Source organism: Balaenoptera physalus (assembly GCF_965194825.1).
Source record: "Balaenoptera physalus genome assembly, chromosome: X".
Lineage (NCBI taxonomy): Eukaryota > Metazoa > Chordata > Mammalia > Artiodactyla > Balaenopteridae > Balaenoptera > Balaenoptera physalus.
In genome coordinates this window covers 8,767,460-8,789,976 of record NC_138903.1, presented here as the reverse complement: position 1 = coordinate 8,789,976, position 22,517 = coordinate 8,767,460, and the positions used below count along the sequence as shown (strand labels likewise).

Here is a 22,517-nt window from a genome sequence, read left to right as displayed (position 1 = left end):
CCAGAGAAGGGCTAGTGACTTTGCCCTCATCTGTGTCTGGCGCCAATCGCAATGCCATTCGATCTGGAGGAAACAAGCGCACCGCAAATCCTCCAACTGGGGAGGTTGCCAATCAGACGATGTTACACATGAGCACATGCTGGTAATTCCTGCTCTCAGACCATTGCACCTTCTTTGAAATAAATAGCTCAACAGCCTTTATACTTAGACTGATTGAAGAGTCTGAAGCTCTGAGACTCCCCGGGAAAGAACTGGCTTATTTCTTCAGTAATAGGGGATAAATTTCACGCCAACACAGGAAAAGCTGACAGCAAACTCCAGATTAAGCCAATTATGTGTCTTTGTTCAGACACATACCTTTGGTAGAAGGCTGCAGCTAAAGAGAAAAAGGGTCCCTTCTCGTCACTGCTTTTATGTACTCTGGATCTCCAAAATGTAAGATAATTACCCTGGACTACATGTCAGGGCTTTTGTATAGCCTGATAGAAACACTGAGGACAGTCCTTGTTGATTCAGATACTTGTTTTAATTGAGGACCAATGGTTTGGACCTAACAACTTTGGCATGGGAACCCTACGTATATATAAAAGCATTTAAAATACATTTAAAGAAAAATAAAGGGCCACTTTTAAAAAGCATTTGTAGGGTAAAATAAACAGCAAATAGATTGATTTAAATAGGCCTATGTCCCCAAAAGGAGGCAGAGTATTTCCATGATGAGTGTGGAGTGAATTCCACAAATTATAACGTGCCGTCGCACTTCCCAAAGGAAAAAAAGAACAGTGCCAACGTGGAAAAACTTTTGAGTAATATATTAAAAAAGTGTTTTCTAATGAAGAAATCCGTATATTGCTAAACACTCAGTGTCTGATTCTGAAGTGTGGTACCACATAGGACAGTGTTTCACAGAGTGTGTTCAAATGCAGGGCCATCTGACCAGAATCGTTTAAGTCAGCAAACTTTTTCTGTAAAGGGCCAGATAATGAATATTTTAGGTTTTGCCCTTCGGTCTCTATCGTAACAGGTCGCTGCTGCCCGACGGTGTAGTGTGAAAGCAGCCACAGATGATTCAGAAACAGATGCACGTGGCAGTGTGCCATTAAAACTTTATTTGCACAAACAGGTAGTGTGCTGGATATGGCCCACAGACCATAGTTTGTGAACTAACTTAGAAAAGTTTTTCTTTTCTTTTTTCTTTTTACTGAAACCCACAGTAAAAAATACATATAACATCAAACCCAGCACTGACACACACACACACACACACACACACACACACACACACACACACACACATAAACAACACACACACACACACAGAGAAATAAGTTTTACAAAACTTATCTTGCCCTTTCTACCAGGAATGCTTTCTGCTACCTTCTTTTCTCCTCTCCTCTTTCATTTAGTTTTTTCAATGCTAATCCTGTCCATACGGACGATTCATCACCTGCAGATCAAAAAACATTCATTGCTTGTTAAAATGCAGATTCCTGCCACCCTGCCAATTACAACTCCTCACCTAGGATATGTGAGGGCCGGCCCAAACATCTACAGTTTTTCTTTAACAAAGGTCCCTAGCTGATTCTTGTGCACACCAGGTTTGAAAAGCTCCAATCTGGTATATCAGATGGAATTGTACACTGAACTAAAATTAAAATTACGCCAACAGTTTTCTGTAAAAAATTCCTATATTTTCAAAGGAGGCTCTCATTTTGGCTTGCTTCAACTTATGCATGATTTAGGGCTTTTTTTTTTTTTTTTTTTTTGCTTCTTCCTTTTCCTCTTATGTCGCTTTTAATTTCCAGTATCATGATAGAAATTTTTTTAAAAAGAAGAAAATGGAGTTCAAGCATTTTTCCATTTGTCGTCTGTGTGGTCACTATTATTAGGTATACCAAAAGGACATGAAGTTATTCAAAAGGAATATTTGGTCCTTATTTTGTTGTTGCTGTTAGAACTGTATTAAATATCTTCAATTCTGCTATGTAATTGAAAGCATTCTTTATGTTATGTGATTAAATATTTCTTCCTCTGACAATTTCTTATGGATGCGTTCTGATATCTTGAATTGGACTCTGTGCCTTTCTTAGCTTTACCTCTGGATATAATGATGTTAGCAGCTGAATTCTATTTGGTGTAAAATAAGTGTTATTTTATTCAACTAATGAACACAGTTAATCTGCGGTGATGGTCACTATAATTATATACAATGAGGTAAATCTTTTACCGGGCTTAAGATAACATACTCTTTGCCCCAGAGTTTTGACACTTCATTTCTCTAAGCCTTTACTTTCAAGAATCTTTCTCACCCTTGCCTGCAGTCTTGTGGCTGATACCTCACGATTCAGCGTTCATTTCCTTTGTTTGCTGTAGTAGGACAGAGCTGAAATTGGACAGCCCTCAGAGGCCTCAAGTCCTGACATCTCCTTCCTTCCTTTTCTTCGATTAGACTTGCACGGGGACGATAATGATGACTTGGAGAAAGGAGGAATTTCTTGGAGTTAGCAGGAATTCTGGAGGGAGCCTGAGCCAGCCTTGTCTGTAAAACAGATGAACTGGCCTCCTCCCTACCCTTTCACCCAGGGCTGTTTTCCGTTCCGGAATGATCATAAAGCCGGCCAAGACCTGTCCCAGGCTGTGTGCACCGGGGCACCAGGCGCACGGCAATTCCAATTAGCCGTCTCATTTGAACTTGGCTTCTGGCCAGAGGGCTTCATCTCTGAGCACATTTCAAACACCAGAGCGAATGGTCAAGTGGGTTACCGTGGACTTATCTTGGCCTGCCCCAGAGGTTATGGTCAATTACGTTTGAGGGTCGTTTGCAAGCAAGACGGAATCAGGAGTTGGAATGGAGGTTGGAACCAAACGTGCGTTTTTATCCCGACTGGGAAATGCTTATCAAAATAGTTTTAGTTATCAAGTAAGCACAAAGTGCCTGGAAATGACGTTCCCGGTGAGGGGAAATGGCCCAGCTGTGCTTTTTTTGGCTTTCTCTCATCTGTTCAACAGGAAAAATATTAATCAATGGAAAAAAATGCTCCCTTTCTGTTAATTTAACACATGAGTTTGAGATAGTGTGGGAAATAGTGATACCTAATGTTTTTACATCGCGATTTTATTACATGGATGGCAAAGAACTTTTTAGAAAATGGTTTTGACTTAAGGCACACATTTGTACCTATGGAGGTGTTTTATTTTCTCAATGGCCCAGCTGAAAAATTGAACTAGGGAAAGTTTCAGGGTTCCCTATGATCTTACGGTAATTGTGTGAGGGAAGGGGTCTGGTGACCCTCTGTAACGCACACTGGGCAACACCTTTTCCCCCCCATCAACAGGGAAGCAATTCGCAATTCAGAGTTTCCTCTTAAAACAAATTAGCAACACTTCTCCAAGGAGATAAAGAATAGCTAAGACAAGAGCGCCATAGCTGGGATTTCCGTCTTTCTCTGCCTCCTTTTTGAACGTTTACTGAAGGATGGCTCGCATACAATAAAACGCACACACCGGGAGGGTCCAGCCCGACACATTTTCACTAAGCGAGCCCACCCGTGTAACCATCTCCGTGCCTCTTTTGTTCAAGGTGATGAGGCTTCGCAAACTGGCTCAGCAGATTGCAAAGTGCAAACAGTGCATTGAGCGGTCGGCGTCACTCATCTCCCAAGCGGAACACTCTCTGAAGGAGAACGATCACGCGCGTTTCCTCCAGACCGCGAAGAATATCACTGAGAGGTGAGTGCGGGGGCTGCTGGGAAATTCTCGGCGCCTGGGCTCCCGTGTCTGGGGTGTGATTGGTTGGCCTTGCCCTGCCTTGCCTTTGTTTGCATTTTCAAGGCTGAGTACCACAGAGAATAGAGGCTTTGAGGTGCTTTGTTCCAGCTAAAGATGCTTCCCTTTGACATGTCAAAGCCTTTTCAGTATCAACCTAGAGTTCAAGGCCTTTGAAACAAGAGTCCGCCAGTTAGAAAGAATAAAATCAGCCTGCTTTTAGTGGAGGAAGAAAGCTTATGATGGCACAAAACAGCATTTACTGTGACTCTCAGACCTGATCTTATCGTATACTTGATAACAAAGCATCAAAATGAAGACCAAAACATAAAAGGGAGTCTTTTCTTCCATCTCAGGGCTTATCTAGTTTTAAAAATCGCCCAGGTGTTATTCTCTGTTAGGCCTGTTTTTATTTGGTTGAGAAGCTTTGCCTCTCCTGAAAGGTCAAGGCCGACTCATGTGGGAGAGAAAGAAAGGACAAAACTGTCAGCTTCATACCTCCTTCTTTTAAAATATTCTTTATTCTGTGGTAGGGGGACATAAAAATGACATGATTTGAATGGGCAGGTCAGCAGTGAAACCGACAGGGGTCAGTGTGCCTTCAGTACTCGTACTTGATGGGCATAAAATTACTCACCTTCACGGATGCAAACACCTATAGCAATTCTTGTGGAGCCCAGGAAAAGCACCTAACGCCACCTAAATGACATCTCCAACCAATGCCAGTGGCCTTGACTCTTCATTCGTTCAAAGTTTCAGAGTCAACTGATCCTTTTCCAAAGCCATAATAGAAGACTATCCCTAGAAGACCGCCGGACAGCTCCTTCATGCTGGTCTATTATCCTAGAGCAGGAGTCTGCAAACTTTGCCTGTAAAGGACCAGAGAGTAAATATGTTCAGCTTTGCAGGTTATCAGGTCCCCATCACAACTACTCAACTCTGGGTAGGTCTCCAGCAGCCTAGCGTAGATGGAAATGAATGGGCGAGGGTGTGTTCCAATAAGACCATTGACAAAAAACAGGCGGCAGGCCAGATTTGGCCCTCGGGTGGTACTTTGCCAACCTTTGGCCTAGGGCAAAAAATACCATCTTCTGACTTGAATTTCTTCGAGGAAGGAGAAAGAAAACTAATGCTTATGGAGGGCTTGCTTGTGTTGCACACTTGCTAATTCTCAAAATACCGCATAGAGGTAGGCAGTGGTATTTCCATTTTCACTGTTCCTTCAATGGGAGGAGGGTAGAGTATCTTTACAACTCTGGTCGAGGATCCAACCGGCTTCTTTGTGTTACTTCTTCTATTTGAGAGAATTTCCTCTGAGACTGGTTAGATACTTATCTCTTCCAAAGCACGTGGATAACAGCTGGTTATCATACCTTTTATATCCTTAAAATGATCTCCTCCCTTCTCCAAGAGCGGCCAGCTTCTTTCCTCATGACTCGTAGGTTCCAAGTATTTAATTGTCTACGCTGCTCTCAACTGCCTCCAGTTGCCTGAAATATTCATGCTAAAGTTAAAAACTGCAAACAGCGCTAATACTCCAGTGTACCCAGGACACTCTACTAGACAGCGTTTACACTTACGTCATTGTTTCCAACTGGGATCCAATAGTACTTTTCTCCAGCTATAAATTGTGAGATGTCCAGATGAAATGGCTAGTGTGAGCTGCATGTCTCAGCAATCCCTAAAAATCCGATCCAGTCTCACACGAATAAATTCTCACCTAGACGGGGGGAGAATGTGGCCCCATAACAGTCAAGAGAGAACTTAACTGGAAGTTAAGACCTGCATTTGAAGTCTAACACAAGCGCATGGATGCCCACATGTGATCTCCCTCAGACCCAGCAGGTCATACCTGGATCCATTCAGCTCTACCTCTCACAAGCCCATCTCATCAAGAACAGAAACATGACTGATTGCTCTTTCTACAAATGAGTTGTATCATATACTGTATTCTCAAGCCTCACCAATATACAGTTCTTCGTGTGATTGTATGTACACTTTTCTAAAATGATGTTAAATTAGCAAAACTCTTCACTAAATCCAGGCATAAGTAAGTTGGCCCACTGCTTATGAGAAGTCTAACCTTCCATCAAGTTTGAATACGTAGTGCCTGTAAAATTTTGCTAGGAGCCCTTGTCCCTCTGTTTCTGCATCCTATCTCTTTCTGTCTCTATTTGTCAATCCTCTTGGTCAATTCCCGAGCCCTTTTCCCTTTCCAACAATTAGAATATAGTAAAAAGGCACTGGGCTTGGACTTGGAATTTGGAATCCTGGGTTCAAATCCTAGAACTGTCACTTTTTGACTGTGGTTCTTTGGGTTTCTCCAAGAGCTATTTAAAAAAAAAAAAAAACGTTTTTTTTTTAAATTTATTTTTTGGCTGCGTTGGGTCTTAGTTTGCAGCACGCGGGATCTTTTTTTTTTTTTATAAATTTATTTATTTATATATTATTTATCTTTGGCTGCGTTGGGTCTTTTGTTGCTGCGAGCGGGGGCTAGTCTTCGTTGCGGTGCGCGGGCTTCTCATTGCGGTGGCTTCTCTTGTTGTGGAGCATGGGCTCTAGGCATGCGGGCTTCAGTAGTTGTGGCACGCAGGCTCAGTAGTTGTGGCTCACAGGCTCAGTAGTTGTGGCACACGGGCTTAGTTGCTCCGCAGCATGTGCGATCTTCCCTGACCAGGGCTTGAACCCCTGTCCCCTGCATTGGCAGGCGCATTCTTAACCACCATGCCACCAGGGAAGTCCCACGCAGGATCTTTCGTTGTGGCGCATGGGCTCTTCATTGCAGCATGCAGGCTTCTCTCTAGTTGTGGCGCATGGGCTCCAGAGTGCGGGCTCTGTAGTTGTGGCATGCAGGCTTAGTTGCCCCGCAGCACGTGGGATCTTAGTTCCCCGACTAGGGATTGAACCGGCGTCCCCTGCATTGCAAGATGGATTCTTAACCACTGGACCACCAGGGAGGTCCCCAAGAGCTATTTTTGACTTAGAAAACTGGACTCATACTAGCTACCTCTATCAGTAGTTGCGATAACATTGCTGGCGACTCCTATAAACAGGCCTTAAGTGTTGTAGACAGTCCATAATGTTTGTTGGATGTATGTTTTCATATTACTTAACATTCTTCTCTAGAACGTGACTTCATAGTTGTGTTTCCTGTTGTGTCTGCCTTGGGCTTTGGCGCCTGTGTATTTCTAAACCATCTTTATTCTTCTATTCAAGGGTGGAATGCCCAGAACAAGCTTTTAATCCTGCAGGCCTTCCTAAAGTGAGAGTTGGATGTGATTTTTCTGCATCGTTAAACCACTTAAAGTGGATATGTTCGCCCACAAGCTGAATCAGACCACAACAAGTTTTTCAATTCAGAAACATCAGAAAACCCCAAGCAGAGAGAGAGCCTCAAGTTTTACATTGTAGGAGATGCATATGCTTTGGAATCAAGCGCTTGGCTCTGTGCTAATTGCTCGGGAGTAATTACGGGTAGCACTGGGGCTGCTCCCTAATACTTGTGAGTCTCATTTTGCTCATGTGCTCCCAGCGGGCAGGACCCCTAGCCATCTTGTTTTCACCATTATGGCCCCAGCACATAGCAAACTGCCTGATCTGAATGAATGTGTGAACAAATCTATAAAACAGGGCCGATTATTCCTACCTAATATGGTTGCTGTAGGGATAAAATGAAATAATGTAGTAAAGATATTAGCTGAGTTCCTGTCTCAAGGTGAACTTCCAACAAATGCTAATTTCCTTCCTTCGCACTCACTAAATAGATGCAAATGGGTTGTATAACGTACTATATGCTCAAGCCTCGCTAACATATATAGTTCTTGGTGTGATTCAATGTGCGCTTTTCTAAGATGATGTTAAATAAGCAAAACTCTTCACTCAATCCAAGCATAAGAAAGTTGGTCTACTACTTATGAGACATCTAAAATTGAAATCATTTTTAGCAGCAAATTATCTGTATCAAGAGGATGATAAAAAGAAAATTCCCTCTGAACAGTACCGTTTTTCAGAGTTCCTAGGAGGGACTCGGACTCCACTGGATGGCTCCTCTGTCCCTCACGGCCACAGGCAATTCAAGGATCCAACAGACTTCCCCAGAATACAAAACCGAGAACTCCAGTTACCAACTGGAGTGCATCTGATGAGTGATTTTTGAAATGTGTTCTACAGGGTGTTAATTGGTGTTAAAACAACAAGGTTCCAGGGTCAAACGCGTTTGGGAATTCCTGAGCTGACTAAAGTAAACCACATTTTGTTACTGTGAGAACTCACCGGGTTTTAACCATGGTGATGTGCGTCGTAGCCCACCTGCCCGAGAGAGACCCATTTAAGTGCCATTGTCAGGCGGTCGGGCATGGGGGAATAATAAGGGGGAAGGGTAGAGCATCTTCCCCTGGTGTTGACTGTTTGGCAGAAATCTTGGAAGCACTCTAGCTCTAGACATGTCTTCCTTCCAGAAAACTGGCCCCATGTGGCTGCTAGCAACTGAGTGTCATGGAGATTAGGGGCATCGAAGTCAAAATAGAAAGGGGAAGTAACGTGCAGCCCACCCCATTAAGTGTCAAGGTAGGACACAATGCCCTTATTTGCTCCAGTGTGTTACGAGCTTGACACACACACACCCACAAGCATGTGCACACATATTCCCGTACACACACACACACACACACACACACACACTCATGACTCTAAAAGCACAGAATTGAGAAAGTGGCATGTGCTGATGGCCCTGGTGGATTTTGGCAATTTATCTGAAAGGCCAAGAGATGGGCAACAAGGATTTGGGGAAGAAAAACATAGCCTAAAATGTTGAATTTGGCAGATCTCCGCTCGCCTGTCAGTCCAATTAAGAATTTGAAATTGTAGCCAAAGATAAATGTCTTTCCTTCTATCAGAAAAAATGTGTAGGTGTTAAAAGCTGCAGTCGTCTCCAAAGAGTCTTGCTGTCAGTCTTTGCCTCCCAGGCTTAGGAACTTTCAGCCTTTCTGTTCCCACTCTACAAAGTTCCCACCATCAAGATGTCAGGCATTGTCAACAGTGTCCCTTGACTAAAGCATGGTTTAGTTAATTGTTTGTGGACCATAGAACCAGGAGAAACTTGGGAATGAAATCTATTTTGGATGAACCTGAACAGAAGCTTGTGCCACTGGACAGGGGAAGTACCAGCTTGAGATTATCTGTTCAGAGCATTTGAGATCTCCTAACCTGGTGAGCACAAGATCTATGCCACGCGGAAACAGCAGAGAAACACAATAGAAAGTTCGGTGCTTGTTTCATGATAGCTTGGTGCAGTTCTCCCTGTTGGACATCATGAAACAGAAATAACTGGGGTTTCACTTTGAAATTTTTATTCGAGGAGTTCAAATGGCACTGTAGCATTTCTTTGAACCTTTCTGCATTGATGCAAATATTTTGGGCTCGTCAGTAAATGACATATTTGAAGGGCTTAGTCAGTATTCGTTGAGTATTTGGTGACTAATCCTAAGATCTCTGAGTTTGAAGGAGTTTTTGTGATTATCGGTCATAAGGAAAGCGTTTTTTAAGTCCAGTTTGACCATCTGTGAAAATTGCCTAGCAACCATCCCTTTATCCATCAGTCTGAATTAGCAGTTGTTTGTCATAATAATTAGTCCAATTCTCTTGGGTGCAATAATTAGCTAATAAAATCACACAACTCTGCTCGTCACTGTTTCTTGGTGAAAGGATCAGGTGGTGAATTTAGATTCTCTACCCTCATTCAAACACTTGAAACTTTTCTTTCCAGAGTTTATTCCTCTTCAAACTTTCAATGTATGGATCTCAGTATCATTCCAATTATTACTTTGTTGATTATCTTCTCTACTTCCCTCCCTATATAGCACTGAATATGCACCAGAAGTACAATTATAGAAACTTTATCTCTAAGGATTTCGAACATTTCATAGGTGTAACTTTTTTATTGAGGTGAAATTTGCATAACATAAAATTAACCATTTTAAAGTGACCAATTCATTGGTATTTAGTACATTCACAGTGTTGTACAATTCCTGCCTCTATCAAGTTCCGAATTATTTTCATCACCCCAAAAGAAAACCCCACACCCATTATGTAATCACTCTCCATTGTCCCCTGCCCCCAGCCCCTGGCAAGCACTGATTTACCTTCTGTCTCTATGCATTTGCCTATTCTGGACATTTCATACAAGTGCCTCATACAATATGTGGCCTTTTGTGTCTGGCTTCTTTCACTTATCATAATACTTTCAGGGTTCATCCATGTCATAGCATATATCAGTATTTCATTCCTTTTTATGGCTGAAAAATATTCCATTGTATAGATGTGCCCACAGATGTAATTTTTATAGCCAAGATATATTTCTTTATAAAATCCAAAACTTTAAGAGCCATTAAGAGATGCAAGAGGAGATCTATCTTTTAGTGTAACCAGGTTGAAATGTTTCTAGATTAAATGGAAGAGTACAGACCTAGAATTCTCTTCCTGGCTGCTGCCAGCTAGCTCTATGGTCTTGTATAAATGAGCATCAATGCCCTTCTCATTAGAAAATAAGTAACTAGGTTATGGCTAAATCATTTAGAGGTTGTTTCTTTGCTCAAAAATTCCCAGTACCCTACACAGTATCCTACACATAGTAGGTCCTTGGTGGTGTTTATTGAACTTCCTGAAATACCAAAATCAAGATTATGAGTCTAGCATAGTTTGATGTGCTCAGAAGTGGTTTACATCATCCCATAATTATCTTGTTCTTAGAAGAATCACTTGCATTGTTAATTAGTCAAAATGTTCTGCTATTAATAATAACTTTCCCAATCAACGTGAGAGTCCGTTGCAGGAGACTGTACATACCAATAGCTTGCTTTATAGATTATAAACGAGAAGTCTAACTAACAACCTTAATGAAGAGGAGAAACGGTGGACCCATCGGGGGAATTTGTGAGAAAGCTCATGTATATTTTCCATGGCATCTGCTGGGAATATGGTGCAAGAACATGAAGACAAGGAGAATGAAAACGAGCCTGACAAAAACTCCTTTTTTAATGTTTATTTTAGGGAGAGGCTAGTCATTGATTAAACTAATCCAATATCTGGAAACATTCTTTTTTAATCTTCACTTTGCCTTTTATGCAGCTTGAAATTTGGGAGACTCTTCTTTGAAGTGGAGCAGGGTCGAGTCTGAAAGGAACAAACAGTTTCCCAGACAGATGTGTGAAGAAATGCCTGGAGCTATGTGCTTCTCGCTGGGGTTAGATGTGCGGGGGCCAGAGAGTTAAATATACAGCAATGTGAAGTATGAATATTCTTTCGCCTCCATGGGGAATTTTTTTCCGATAGTAAAAAGGAAGGGAGGAAGCCGTTCCGCTGTTTTCCCACTTCCTCTGCCTTCTCTCGTAGCTTATACTCATTTGCATTGTGTTGCCTGTTGTGCCATTCTGAGATTTTTCTTAAGGCTCACGTGTAAAAAGAGCACTGGTTTTATTTTTTGACATTTTTTAAATTTATTTTTTTTAATTGAACTGTAGTTGATTTACAATGTGTTAATTTTTGCTGTACAGCAAAGTGATTCAGTTATATATACATTATTTTTTAAATATTCTTTTCCATTATGGTTTATCACAGGATATTGAATATAGTTCCCTGTGCTATACGGTAGGACCTTGTTGTTTATCCATCCTATATATAATAGCTTACATCAAAAACAGCACTATTTTGGACTCCCCTGGTGGCGCAGTGGTTAAGAATCCACCTGCCAAGGCAGGGGACACGGATTCGAGCCCTGGTCCGGGAAGATCCCACATGCCGCGGAGCAACTAAGCCCATGCGCCACAACTACTGAGCCTGTGCTCTGCAGCAAGAGAAGCCATCACAATGAGAAGCCCGCGCACTGCAACAAAGAGTAGCCCCCACTTGCCGCAACTAGAGAAAACCTGCACGCAGCGATGAAGACCCAACACAGCCAAAAATTAATTAATTTAAAAAAAACAGCACGATTTTTTAATGATATTTCTTTTTTTTTTTAATTTTTATTTATTTATTTATTTAATTATTTATGGCTGTGTTGGGTCTTCGTTTCTGCGTGAGGGCTTTCTCTAGTTGCGGCAAGTGGGGGCCACTCTTCATCGCGGTGCGCGGGCCTCTCACTATCGCGGCCTCTCTTGTTGCGGAGCACAGGCTCCAGACGCGCAGGCTCAGTAGTTTTGGCTCACGGGCCCAGCCGCTCCGCGGCATGTGGGAACTTCCCAGACCAGGGCTCGAACCCGTGTCCCCTGCATTGGCAGGCAGATTCTCAACCACTGCGCCACCAGGGAAGCCCAATGATATTTCTTTTTGTTTTATTTTTTCACTCTGATGCAGTGATGGTAAAAGCCAGCTTGACATTTCTAAAAAGTTGTTTTGTTTCAATTATAGAGTCTCCATGGCAACGGCATCATCCCAGGTGCTAATTCCTGAAATCAACCTCAACGACACATTTGACACCTTTGCCTTAGATTTTTCACGAGAGAAGAAATTGCTAGAATGTCTGGATTACCTTACAGGTATTGTCTTTTGTGTTTTCTTTAATACTGGGTATGTTCAGTGATACAAACTTTGACACTTGATCAGTGTCCTAAAACCAGAGGTGTGGGCTTCTGATTTAGGAATGAAGTCTAATATTCCCGTAAAACATTTGTGGTATTCCTTTGGTTTTTGTTTTTTTTTTTCAAGCAAAATAATACAGTCCAAAACTAAACTGGGGACAGAGGCAAAAAGAGAATCTCGGTCATTGAAAGCATACTTACCACCATTTCCTGCACTCTCGGCGTGTGGGTACCACACATGATACGTCTGTTGGCCATCAGAGAGGTGCATGAGCCCGCGTGGCTGTTTTCCATTTCATGTCAGCAAGGCAGATGACTCTCACAGTGCCTTGGCAGAGAAAAACTTAGCGGCTAACTCTAATGGGGTATCTACCCTGCTCTGGCTCTTTGTTTTTGTTTAATCTTCCCAACATCGAATTGAGGTAAAGTATTATAATCCTCATTTTGCAGACGACAGAGGTCATCCATCTTGCTGGAGGTCAGATAGCTAGGGAGAGGCAGAATTAGGATTTAGCTCAGGTCTGTACAGACTCCAAAGACCTCCATACTTTCTAGTAAAAGACTGAATTTCATCTTGGCAAAGGTCACCATGGCAGATGTCCCAAAAATCACACTTGTATTCCTGGTGCCATGTTTCAGTTCTGTGCTTTCTGATAGGCATTTTTTTTTGTGGCGGGGGGTGAGGTCAAGCTGAAAAAACAAAAGCAGCCATAATAAAAGGAATCTCTGGCTACTCCTATTCCTAACCATGCTTCCAAATTTTTCTTAGCCGTCGACCGCTAAGGCAAGAACTGACCACATTCGCTCATAGAATGTGGACTGTTTAGATGACTTTTATTTGTGTTATCCAAAGCCGCGGGTGCCGCGGGGACTTCAGAGAAGCTCCGCGTATACAGTGAAGCCAGCTGTGCCCTGAATTTAGGATGTGCCACCTTCAAGAGACCACATCCCTAACTTAGCGCGGCACCAGTGTCTCCACTCTCATTGTGTATGTGTGTTTGTGGGAGAGCAGTTGGGAAAGGGGAAGCAGGAGAGACGGAGCATTGGGTGATGTTTATTTTTACAGTCTGTGGCTAGAAAGCAAAGGATTTCTATGTTCAAGGAGCACTGTACCCAGATCAGTTTTTTTTTCTTTGCCTGGACCCGAGGTGCCGGTTTTAGCCTTTGTGCATTTGCAAGGGAAGCGAGTCACCCCGGAAACATCTTCTTATCTTAGGTAATTCTTTCACACCATACCATGCCTATGAAGGAAGAAAGAAGTTGACTCAAAAAGCACGTCCAGTAAGAAACCAAACTCGATTTCAACTATTTATGAATGTAGCTTTTCACTCTGAGATTTACCTCAACTAACACTATGCCACAGAACTTTCTAGGATGATAGAAACACACTGCACTGTCCAGTAGGGTACCTGCTAGCCACGTGGGGCTGTGTTGAAAATCTGAAATGTGGTTAGTGAGTTTTTACTTTTGTCTCACTTTAATTAAAGTGAAATGTAAAGAGCCACACGGAGCTCGTGGCTACTGTGTTGGACCCTGCAGGTGAGCCTTTCTCGGGCTGAGCTGCTTTTTATGATGGCATCCTATTAAAAATCTCCTGTTTTCTTATATCATTTGGGAATGAGTGTGGTCACAGCAACAGAAAATCCAGTTAGCAGTGACTAAACCCATCAGACAGTGTTCCTATCAGAGAAACAGGAGGACAGAGGCTTCTGTTGCCGTCCAGGGCTGGGCAGCGGTTCAGTGATGACTTCGGACCCCAGGCTCTTCCTCTTTTTGTGCTCTGCCATCTTCACTGTCTTGCCACGTGACTGCCTAACTATTCCACCTCCAAGCGTTATGCCCAAGTTACAGACAAAAAGAGAGGGACAGATGGGAAATGATGACCAAAAGCTCTGTCAGCCAAGTCTGTTTATGAGGAAAACCAAAAGCTTGCTCAGAAGATCCATCTAGCAGACTTCCACTTGTGTCTTGTGGGCTAGATCCATGTCATAAGGTCACGCCCAAGGGCAGAGAAGACTGAAAAATGTTTGGCCGGGCACGTGGCCATTCTGCACAAAATCAGTGTCTTATTGTCAAGAATGCCCTCCCCATTTCCCCAAAATTGTTGAATAGCAGCATTTCAATAACGTATGCCCATTCTAATCTCTACGTGAATGCCAGAGTACTGACTGCAGGGGAAATTGTGAAAGTAGTTTGCACTGACTTGTAGAGTGTACACCATATATCATCCCGATGGCTGTTTATGCCAAACTAAAGACCATATGGGGTACCTGCTATTATGCCTTCTTAGCTGTCACCCTCCAATACAAATTTGGACCGTTTCTAGACATAACATCGATCCTGGCCATAACATACAATGCTTGGCTGATATTGCCAAGTCCAAATAGTTTATCAGACATTCGTAAGCAGGAAATGAAGTGTTTGTGGAGTATTAGCCCACCATTTCTTGTGTCCTGTTTATGACAGAGGCAAGAAAATAACAGTTCTGGTATACCAATTGCATGAATATTGAAATTGGCAGCATGCTGCTGTTCTCGTTTACTGTAAATTGGATATTGACTTTTCAGGACAGACCCATTGGGTTTATAATCAAAACAGGGTTAGTCTGCCTGGCTGTGAAAACAAGATTTTTTTTTTTTCGCCTCTGACATGCCTCTAAATGGTATGTCAAGTGAATAACCCAGAGAGGTGACATTCCCTCCCTGATTACAGCCCCTGCCATGTATCTCCCAGCTACCTGCCTATTTCAAACACAGTGTTCTTTATATTTAATCATATATTGCAGTGCAGAAAGAACCAAATCTTTCTACGATGGTTGATGGAGAAATAATTCAATGAACTATTTAGATGATGGGAGAATAAATATTTCTCCACTGATCCATGCAGGGTGACCCCACACTAACAGGGACCACACAGACAGTAATAAGCATGTTTTACGATGCAGCTGGGCCTCCTCCATGGAAGGCATCTCTCGATCGGTATCACTTATTCATCCAAGTCACAGCACATGGCACTAAATCTTTTTTTTTTTCCACTAATAAATTCTACCATTTTTTTTATTTTTTAAAAAATTTCAGCTTTATTGAGGTATAATTGACAAATAAAATTGCAAGATATTTAAAGTATACATCTTAGTGATTTAAGTTTTGTATTTTTGGATCTTGTTTAAGAAACCTTTCCCCATCCTAAGTCACAAAGATATTCTGCTTCTTCCATTAGCCTCATTGTTTTACTTTTCCATTTATATCTTTGAGCTATCTGAAGTTTACCTTTGTATTTAGTGTAAGGTAGGGATTTAACTGAATTTTTCTTCATATTGTAAACCAGTTTTATCAACATAATTTCTAAGCAATCTATTCTTTCCTCATGAAGATGGCTTTGCCACCTTGGTGGTGCTGCCTTTTTTGTACGTCAAGTTCTATGTATCATGGGTCTATTTCCAAGCTTTCTATCTGTTCTTTTTTTTTTTAACATCTTTATTGGAGTATAATTGCTTTACAATGTTGTGTTAGCTTCTGCTGTATAACAAAGTGAATCAGTTATAGGTATACATATGTCCCCATATCCCCTCCCTCTTGCGGCTCCCTCCCACCCTCCCTATCCCACCCCTCTAGGTGGTCACAAAGCACCAAGGTGATCTCACTGTGCTATGCGGCTGCTTCCCACTAGCTACCTATTTTACATCTGGTAGTGTATATATGTCCATGCCACTCTCTCACTTTGCCCCAGCTTACCCTTCCCCCTCCCTGTGTCCTCAAGTCCATTCTCTATGCCTGCATCTTTATTCCTGTCCTGCCCCTAGGTTCTTCAGAACTTTTTTTTTTTTGGATTCCATATATATGTGTTAGCATATGGTATTTGTTTTTCTCCTTCTGACTTACTTCACTCTGAATGACAGACTCTAGGTCCATCCACCTCACTACAAATAACTCAATTTCATTTCTTTTTATGGCTGAGTAATATTCCATTGTATATATGTGCCACATCTTCTTTATCCATTCATCTGTCGATGGACACTTTAGGTTGCTTCCATGTCCTGGCTGTTGTAAATAGAGCTGCAGTGAACATTGTGGTACATGACTCTTTTTGAATTATGGTTTTCTCTGGGCATATGCCCAGTAGTGGGATTGCTGGGTCGTATGGTAATTCTATTTTTAGTTCTTTAAGGAACCTCCATACCGTTTCTCCATAGTGGCTGTATCAATTTACATTCCCACCAACAGTGCAAGAGGGTTCCCTTTTCTCCACACCCTCTCCAGCATTTATCGTTTCTAGATTTTTTGATGATGGCCATTCTGACTGGTGTGAGGTGATACCTCATTGTAGTTTTGATTTGCATTTCTCTAATGATTAGCAATGCTGAGCATTCTTTCATGTGTTTGTTGGCAAGCTGTATATCTTCTTTGGAGAAATGTCTATTTAGGTCTTCTGCCTACTTTTGGATTGGGTGGTTCTTTTGATATTGAGCTGCATGAGCTGCTTGTATATTTTGGAGATTAATTCTTTGCTTCATTTGCAAATATTTTCTCCCATTCTGAGGGTTGTCTTTTCGTCTTGTTTATGGTTTCCTTTGCTGTGCAAAAGCTTTTAAATTTCATTAGGTCCCATTTGTTTATTTTTGTTTTTAATTTCCATTTCTCTAGGAGGTGGGTCAAAAAGGATCTTGCTGTGATTTATGTCATAGAGTGTTCTGCCTGTGTTTTTCTCTAAGAGTTTGATAGTGTCTGGCCTTACATTTAGGTCTTTTATCCACTTTGAGTTTATTTTTGTGTATGGTGTTAGGGAGTGTTCTAATTTCATTCTTTTACGTGTAGCTGTCCAGTTTTCCCAGCACCACTTACTGAAGAGGCTGTCTTTTCTCCATTATATATTCTTGTCTCCTTCATCAAAGATATGGTGACCATATATGCATGGGTTTATCTCTGGGCTTTCTATCCTGTTCCATTGATCTATATTTCTGTTTTTGATGACACTAAATCTTGCATGTGGATACTTCAGGAGACAGATGTATAAAGTCATATTCCAGAAAGAATGTTTTAAGGGCTCTGTAGAGCCCTTCTATCTTAATGCACATCTTTCTTTTTTCAAGTTATCGCTTTTTTTTAATTTACTTTGTTGAAGTATAGTAGATTTACAATGTTGTGTTAGTTTCAGGTGTACAGCAAAGTGATTCAGTTATACATATAGAGATAGTATACACAAGCTTACGGCAAAACCCGAACGAACTTTTTGGCCAGCCCAATATATTCTTTCTCATATTCTTTTCCATTATGGTTTATCACAGGATATTGAATATGTTCCCTGTGCTGTACAGTAGCACCTTGCTGTTTATCCATTCTATATATAATAGTTTGCATCTGCTAATCCCAAACTCCCAATCCATCCCTCCCCCACCTCTCCTCCCCCTTGACAACCACAAGTCTGTTCTCTATGTCTTTGAGTCTCTTTCTGTTTCAGAGATAAGTTCATTTGTGTCATACTTTAGATTCTACATGTAAGTGATATCATATGGTATATGTCTTTCTCTGCCTGACTTACTTCACTTAATATGATCATCTCTAAGTCCATGGCACATGGCATTATTTCATTTTATGGCTGAGTAGTATCCCTTAATGCATACCGTAATGCAGTGCCTGCCGCAATAATGTTTGTGGAATTCAATAATCAATAGACTAAGCTGGGCTAACTGACTTTATGCCACAGATATAAAAGTTACTTGCTTCGTACGATGTTTGTCCTGCATATATCGTCAAGTGGCAAAGTGCAGAGTACTAAAACAATTAAAGTTTTAAATTTTACCATTTTCATAAACTTTCCTCCTCCTTCGGGTTTCTTTAGGACTCATCCATCCTAATCAAAGTTTCAAGCAGGAAAGAGTTCTCTAATAGTGTAAGCAAACATTGCTCCTCATCTGTCGGATGCAGATATATTTCTCCTTTTGAAGTTAGGTTCTGGTGTACAGAAGAATGGGAAAAAAGGCCTGGATCGACGCTTTAAACCAGGGCTCGGCAAACTCTGACTGTAAAGGGCCAGATGGTAAATATTTTAGTCTTTGCAGGACATATGGTTGCAACTACTCAATTCTGCTATTGCACAAAGGCAGCCAGAGACAGTATATAAATGAATGAGCCTGGCTGTGTTCCAATAAAACTTTATTTACAAAAACAGGCAGTGGGCCAGATTTGGCCCATAGCCATAGCTTGCCAGCTCCTGCTCTAAAATATTATTGCCAGTGCAAAGCACTCACTGCCTAGGCTTTTTCTTGCTCACAAACTCGTCTCATAAAACCAGTTATTGAAATCAATCCAGTAGAAGTCAACTTAAAATCATCATTTGGGTAGGATTTAGACTTCTCTGCTCCAGAATGTGTTCAAGACATAAAACAGCAGCCTTCCCCAACGATAAGTTAATCAAATGCCAAGGAATCCTGTTTTTCTTGAGGAAGGAAAGTGTACTTCTTAGATATGATTGATTGGCAATCATGTTCTTAATTTGAAATCTCACCTATCAGCTGAAAAAATGAGAAGAAAACAGAATCACACTAATACATTTTTATAAGGCATCAAAACATGTAATGAAAGAAAATTTTCAAACAATTATCTGACTGATATGTTATGGGATAACAAACATCAGTATTTTTTCAGTTGGGTGCCTGAATATAAAAATACGTGGCATCTTGTAGCTCAGAGGTTGACTAACTTTGGCTCACGTGCCAAATCTGGTCCTCACTTGTTTTTGTAAATAAAGTTCTACTGGAACCTGGCCAGGTCTATTTGAGTACAGTTTGTCTCTGGCCACTTTCATGGTACAAAGGCAGAGTTGAGTAGTTGCAACCGAGACCAGATGACCCACAAAGCCTAAAATATTTACCATCTAGCTCTTTACCGAAAAAGTTTGCCATCCCCACAATGGGGATGAAATGACAAGAGTTCATCTTGTTTACTTTTTGTTTAACATGTTTTCTTTCATGAATAAGAGAGTCTTGTTTGCTTACCCTTCTAAACGTGCTTTCATGATAAATAGAGATAAGATACTGGCTGGCTGAAGTCACACTACCTGGGAAAAATCACAGTGATAACCAGCCAACCAAATGTTCTTTGGATTGGGATCACCATCTCTAGTTTAGTAGTTCTGATGGATATATTTTAAAAGGCCTGCTTTGACTGTCAAACATCTCCTTTGAAATGTATCCCAGAGGTGTCTGCTTCTCTGCTGATGACCATCTTGCTCCCCACAGCTCCCAACCCTCCCACAATTAGAGAAGAGCTCTGCACGGCTTCCTATGACACCATCACCGTTCACTGGACCTCCGATGACGAGTTCAGTGTGGTTTCCTACGAGCTCCAGTACACCATATTCACCGGACAAGCCAATGTTGTGAGTGAGTATCGCACACCCTATTGACTTCTCTGTTTGGTGACTGTTTTCAGATCAATTGCATTTCTGAATTTAAATATCAAGGGAAGACAAGGACGGAAAGAGTACACAATATTTATTGGCTTGTCTTTCCTAACCAAGAAGATGGTAGCACTCACTCGTACTGTGCTAGGAAAAATAACAGGCCAAATAGCATTGAAAATTATTGATCTCTAGCAAACCACATGGATGAATCTTACAAACATATTGTTAAAGGAATCAGGAAACCAAAGGATGAATGCACTGTGAGTCTATTTGTACATACATAAGTTAAAGATAAAAAGCTCTTGTGTTTAGAGATGTATACATAGGTGTAAAAACTATAAATAAAAGTCAGGATGATGGTTACCTCTTGGATGGGAGGGGAGTAGCACCATTGGAAAAACATGGGGAGATCATGGGGTTAACAGCACTTTCTGGGTGGGAGTTATATGGTTTAGTCATTATATCATACATTTAGTTTTCTTTTCTGAGGGTTATTTCAGAATCTTTTTTGTTACTGACTTTGGGTCTATGTCACTTTATTTTTTATTTTAATTTTTATTTTATATTACAGTTGATTTACAGTGTTGTGTTAGTGTCAGGTGTACAGCAAAGTGATTCAGTTATACAGATACATATATCCATTACTTTACAGATTCTTTTCTCATATAGGTTATTAGAGAATAGTGAGTAGAGTTCCCTGTGCTGTGCAGTAGGTCCTTGTTGGTTATCTGTTGTATATATAGTAGTGTGTAGATGTTAATCCCAAACTCCTAATCTATCCCTCCCCCGACCTCTCCCCTTTGGTAACCCTAAGTTTGTTTTTGAAGTCTGTGAGTCTGTTTCTGTTTTGTACACAAGTTCATTTGTATCATTTTTTTTAAGATTCCACATGGAGGTGATATCACATGGTACTTGTCTTTCTCTTTCTTACTTTACTTAGTATGATAATCTCTAGGTCCATCCATGTTGCTGCAAATGGCATTATTTCGTTCTTTTTTATGACTGATTATTACAGGATCGTGAATACAGTCCCCTGTGCTATACAATAGGACCTTGTTGTTTATCCATTCTGTATGTACTAGTTTGCATCTGCTAATCCCAAACTCCCACTCCATCCCTACCCTGCCCCCACCCCCACCCCCACTTGGCAACCACAAGTCTGTTCTCTATGTGAGTCTGTTTCTGATTCTTAGAGAAGTTCATTTGTGTCATATTTTAGATTCCACATATAAGTGATATCACATGGTATTTGTCTTTCTCTTTCTGACTTACTTTGCTTAGTATGATCATCTCGAGGTCCATCCATGTTGCTGCAAATGGCATTATTTCATTCTTTTTTATGGCTGAGTACTATTCCATTGTGTATATGTACCAAATCTTCATTATTCACTCCTCTGTCGATGGACATTTAGGTTGCTTCCACGCCTTGGCTATTGTAAATAGTGCTGCTGTGAACACTGGGGTGCATGTATCTTTTCAAATTATTGTTTTCTCTGGATATATGCCCAGGAGTGGGATTGCTGGATCATATGGTATAGTTCTATTCTTAGTTCTTTTCAGGAACCTCCATACTGTTCTCCATAATGGTTGTACCAATTTACATTCCCACCAACAGCCTAGGAGGGTTCTCTTCTCTCCACACCCTCTCCAGCATTTATGGTTTGTAGACTTTGTAATGATGGCCATTCTGAGCCGTGTGAGCTGATACCTCATGGTAGTTTTGATTTGCATTTCTCTAATAATTAGTGATGTTGAGCATCTTTTCATGTGCTTTTTGGCCATCTGTATGTCTTCTTTGGAGAAATGGCTCTTTAGATCTTCTGCCCATTTGTTCACTGGGTTGTTTTTTTGATATTGATCTGCATGAGCTGCTTGTATATTTTGGAGATTAATCCTTTGTCAGTTGCTTTGTTTGCAAATATTTTCTCCCATTTTGTGGGTTGTCCTTTTGTTTTGCTTATTATGGTTTCCTTTGCTGTGCAAAAGCTTTTAAGTTTAATTAAGTCCCATTTGTTTATTTTTGTTTTTATTTTCATTGCTCCAGGAGGTGGATCCAAAAAGATATTGCTGCAATTTATGCAAAGATTGTTCTGCCTATGTTTTCCTCTAAGAGTTTTATAGTATCTGGTCTTACATTTAGGTCTTTAATCCATTTTGAGTTTATTTTTGTGTATGGTGTTAGAGAATGTTCTTGTTTCATTCTTTAACATGTAGCTGTCCAGTTTTCCCAGCAACACTTATTGAAGAGGCTGTCTTTTCTCCATTATATATTCCTGCCTCCTTTGACATAGATTAGTTGACCATAGGTGCGTGGGTTTATTTCTGGACTTTCTATCCTGTCCCATTGATCTATATTTCTGTTTCTCTGCCAATACCATACTGTTTTGATGACTGTAGCTTTGTAGTCAAGGAGCCTGATTCCTCCAGCTCTGTTTTCCTTTCTCAGGATTGCTTTGGCTATTCGGGGTTTTTCGTGTTTCCATACAAATTAAAAAATTTTTTGTTCTAGTTCTGTGAAAAATGCCATTGGTAATTTAATAGGGATTGCATTGAATCTGTAGATTGCCTTAGGTAGTATACTCATTTTGACAATATTGATTCTTCTAATTCAAGAACAATATTGATTTTTCCAATTCCTTTCCATCTGTGTGTGTCATCTTCAGTTTCTTTCATCAGCATCTTACAGTTTTCGAGTACAGGTATTTTGGCTCCTTGGGTAGGTTTATTCTTAGGAATTTTATTCTTTTTGATATGATGGTAAATGGGATCGTTTCCTTA

The 22,517-nt window shown here is 40.9% G+C and overlaps 1 protein-coding gene across 6 annotated transcripts in view; it reads left to right on the top strand.

Moving 5' to 3' along the window:
* Nucleotides 1–22,517, top strand: part of MID1 (midline 1) — a 398,682-nt gene that overhangs the window by 328,584 nt on the left and 47,581 nt on the right. For all 6 annotated transcript variants that reach the window (XM_082447129.1, XM_082447125.1, XM_082447128.1 and 3 more), the window contains exons 5-7: nt 3,581–3,729; nt 12,169–12,296; nt 19,576–19,719. In XM_082447129.1, coding sequence (XP_082303255.1) covers nt 3,581–3,729; nt 12,169–12,296; nt 19,576–19,719 — 421 coding nt within the window. The remainder of the gene's footprint in view (nt 1–3,580; nt 3,730–12,168; nt 12,297–19,575; nt 19,720–22,517) is intronic.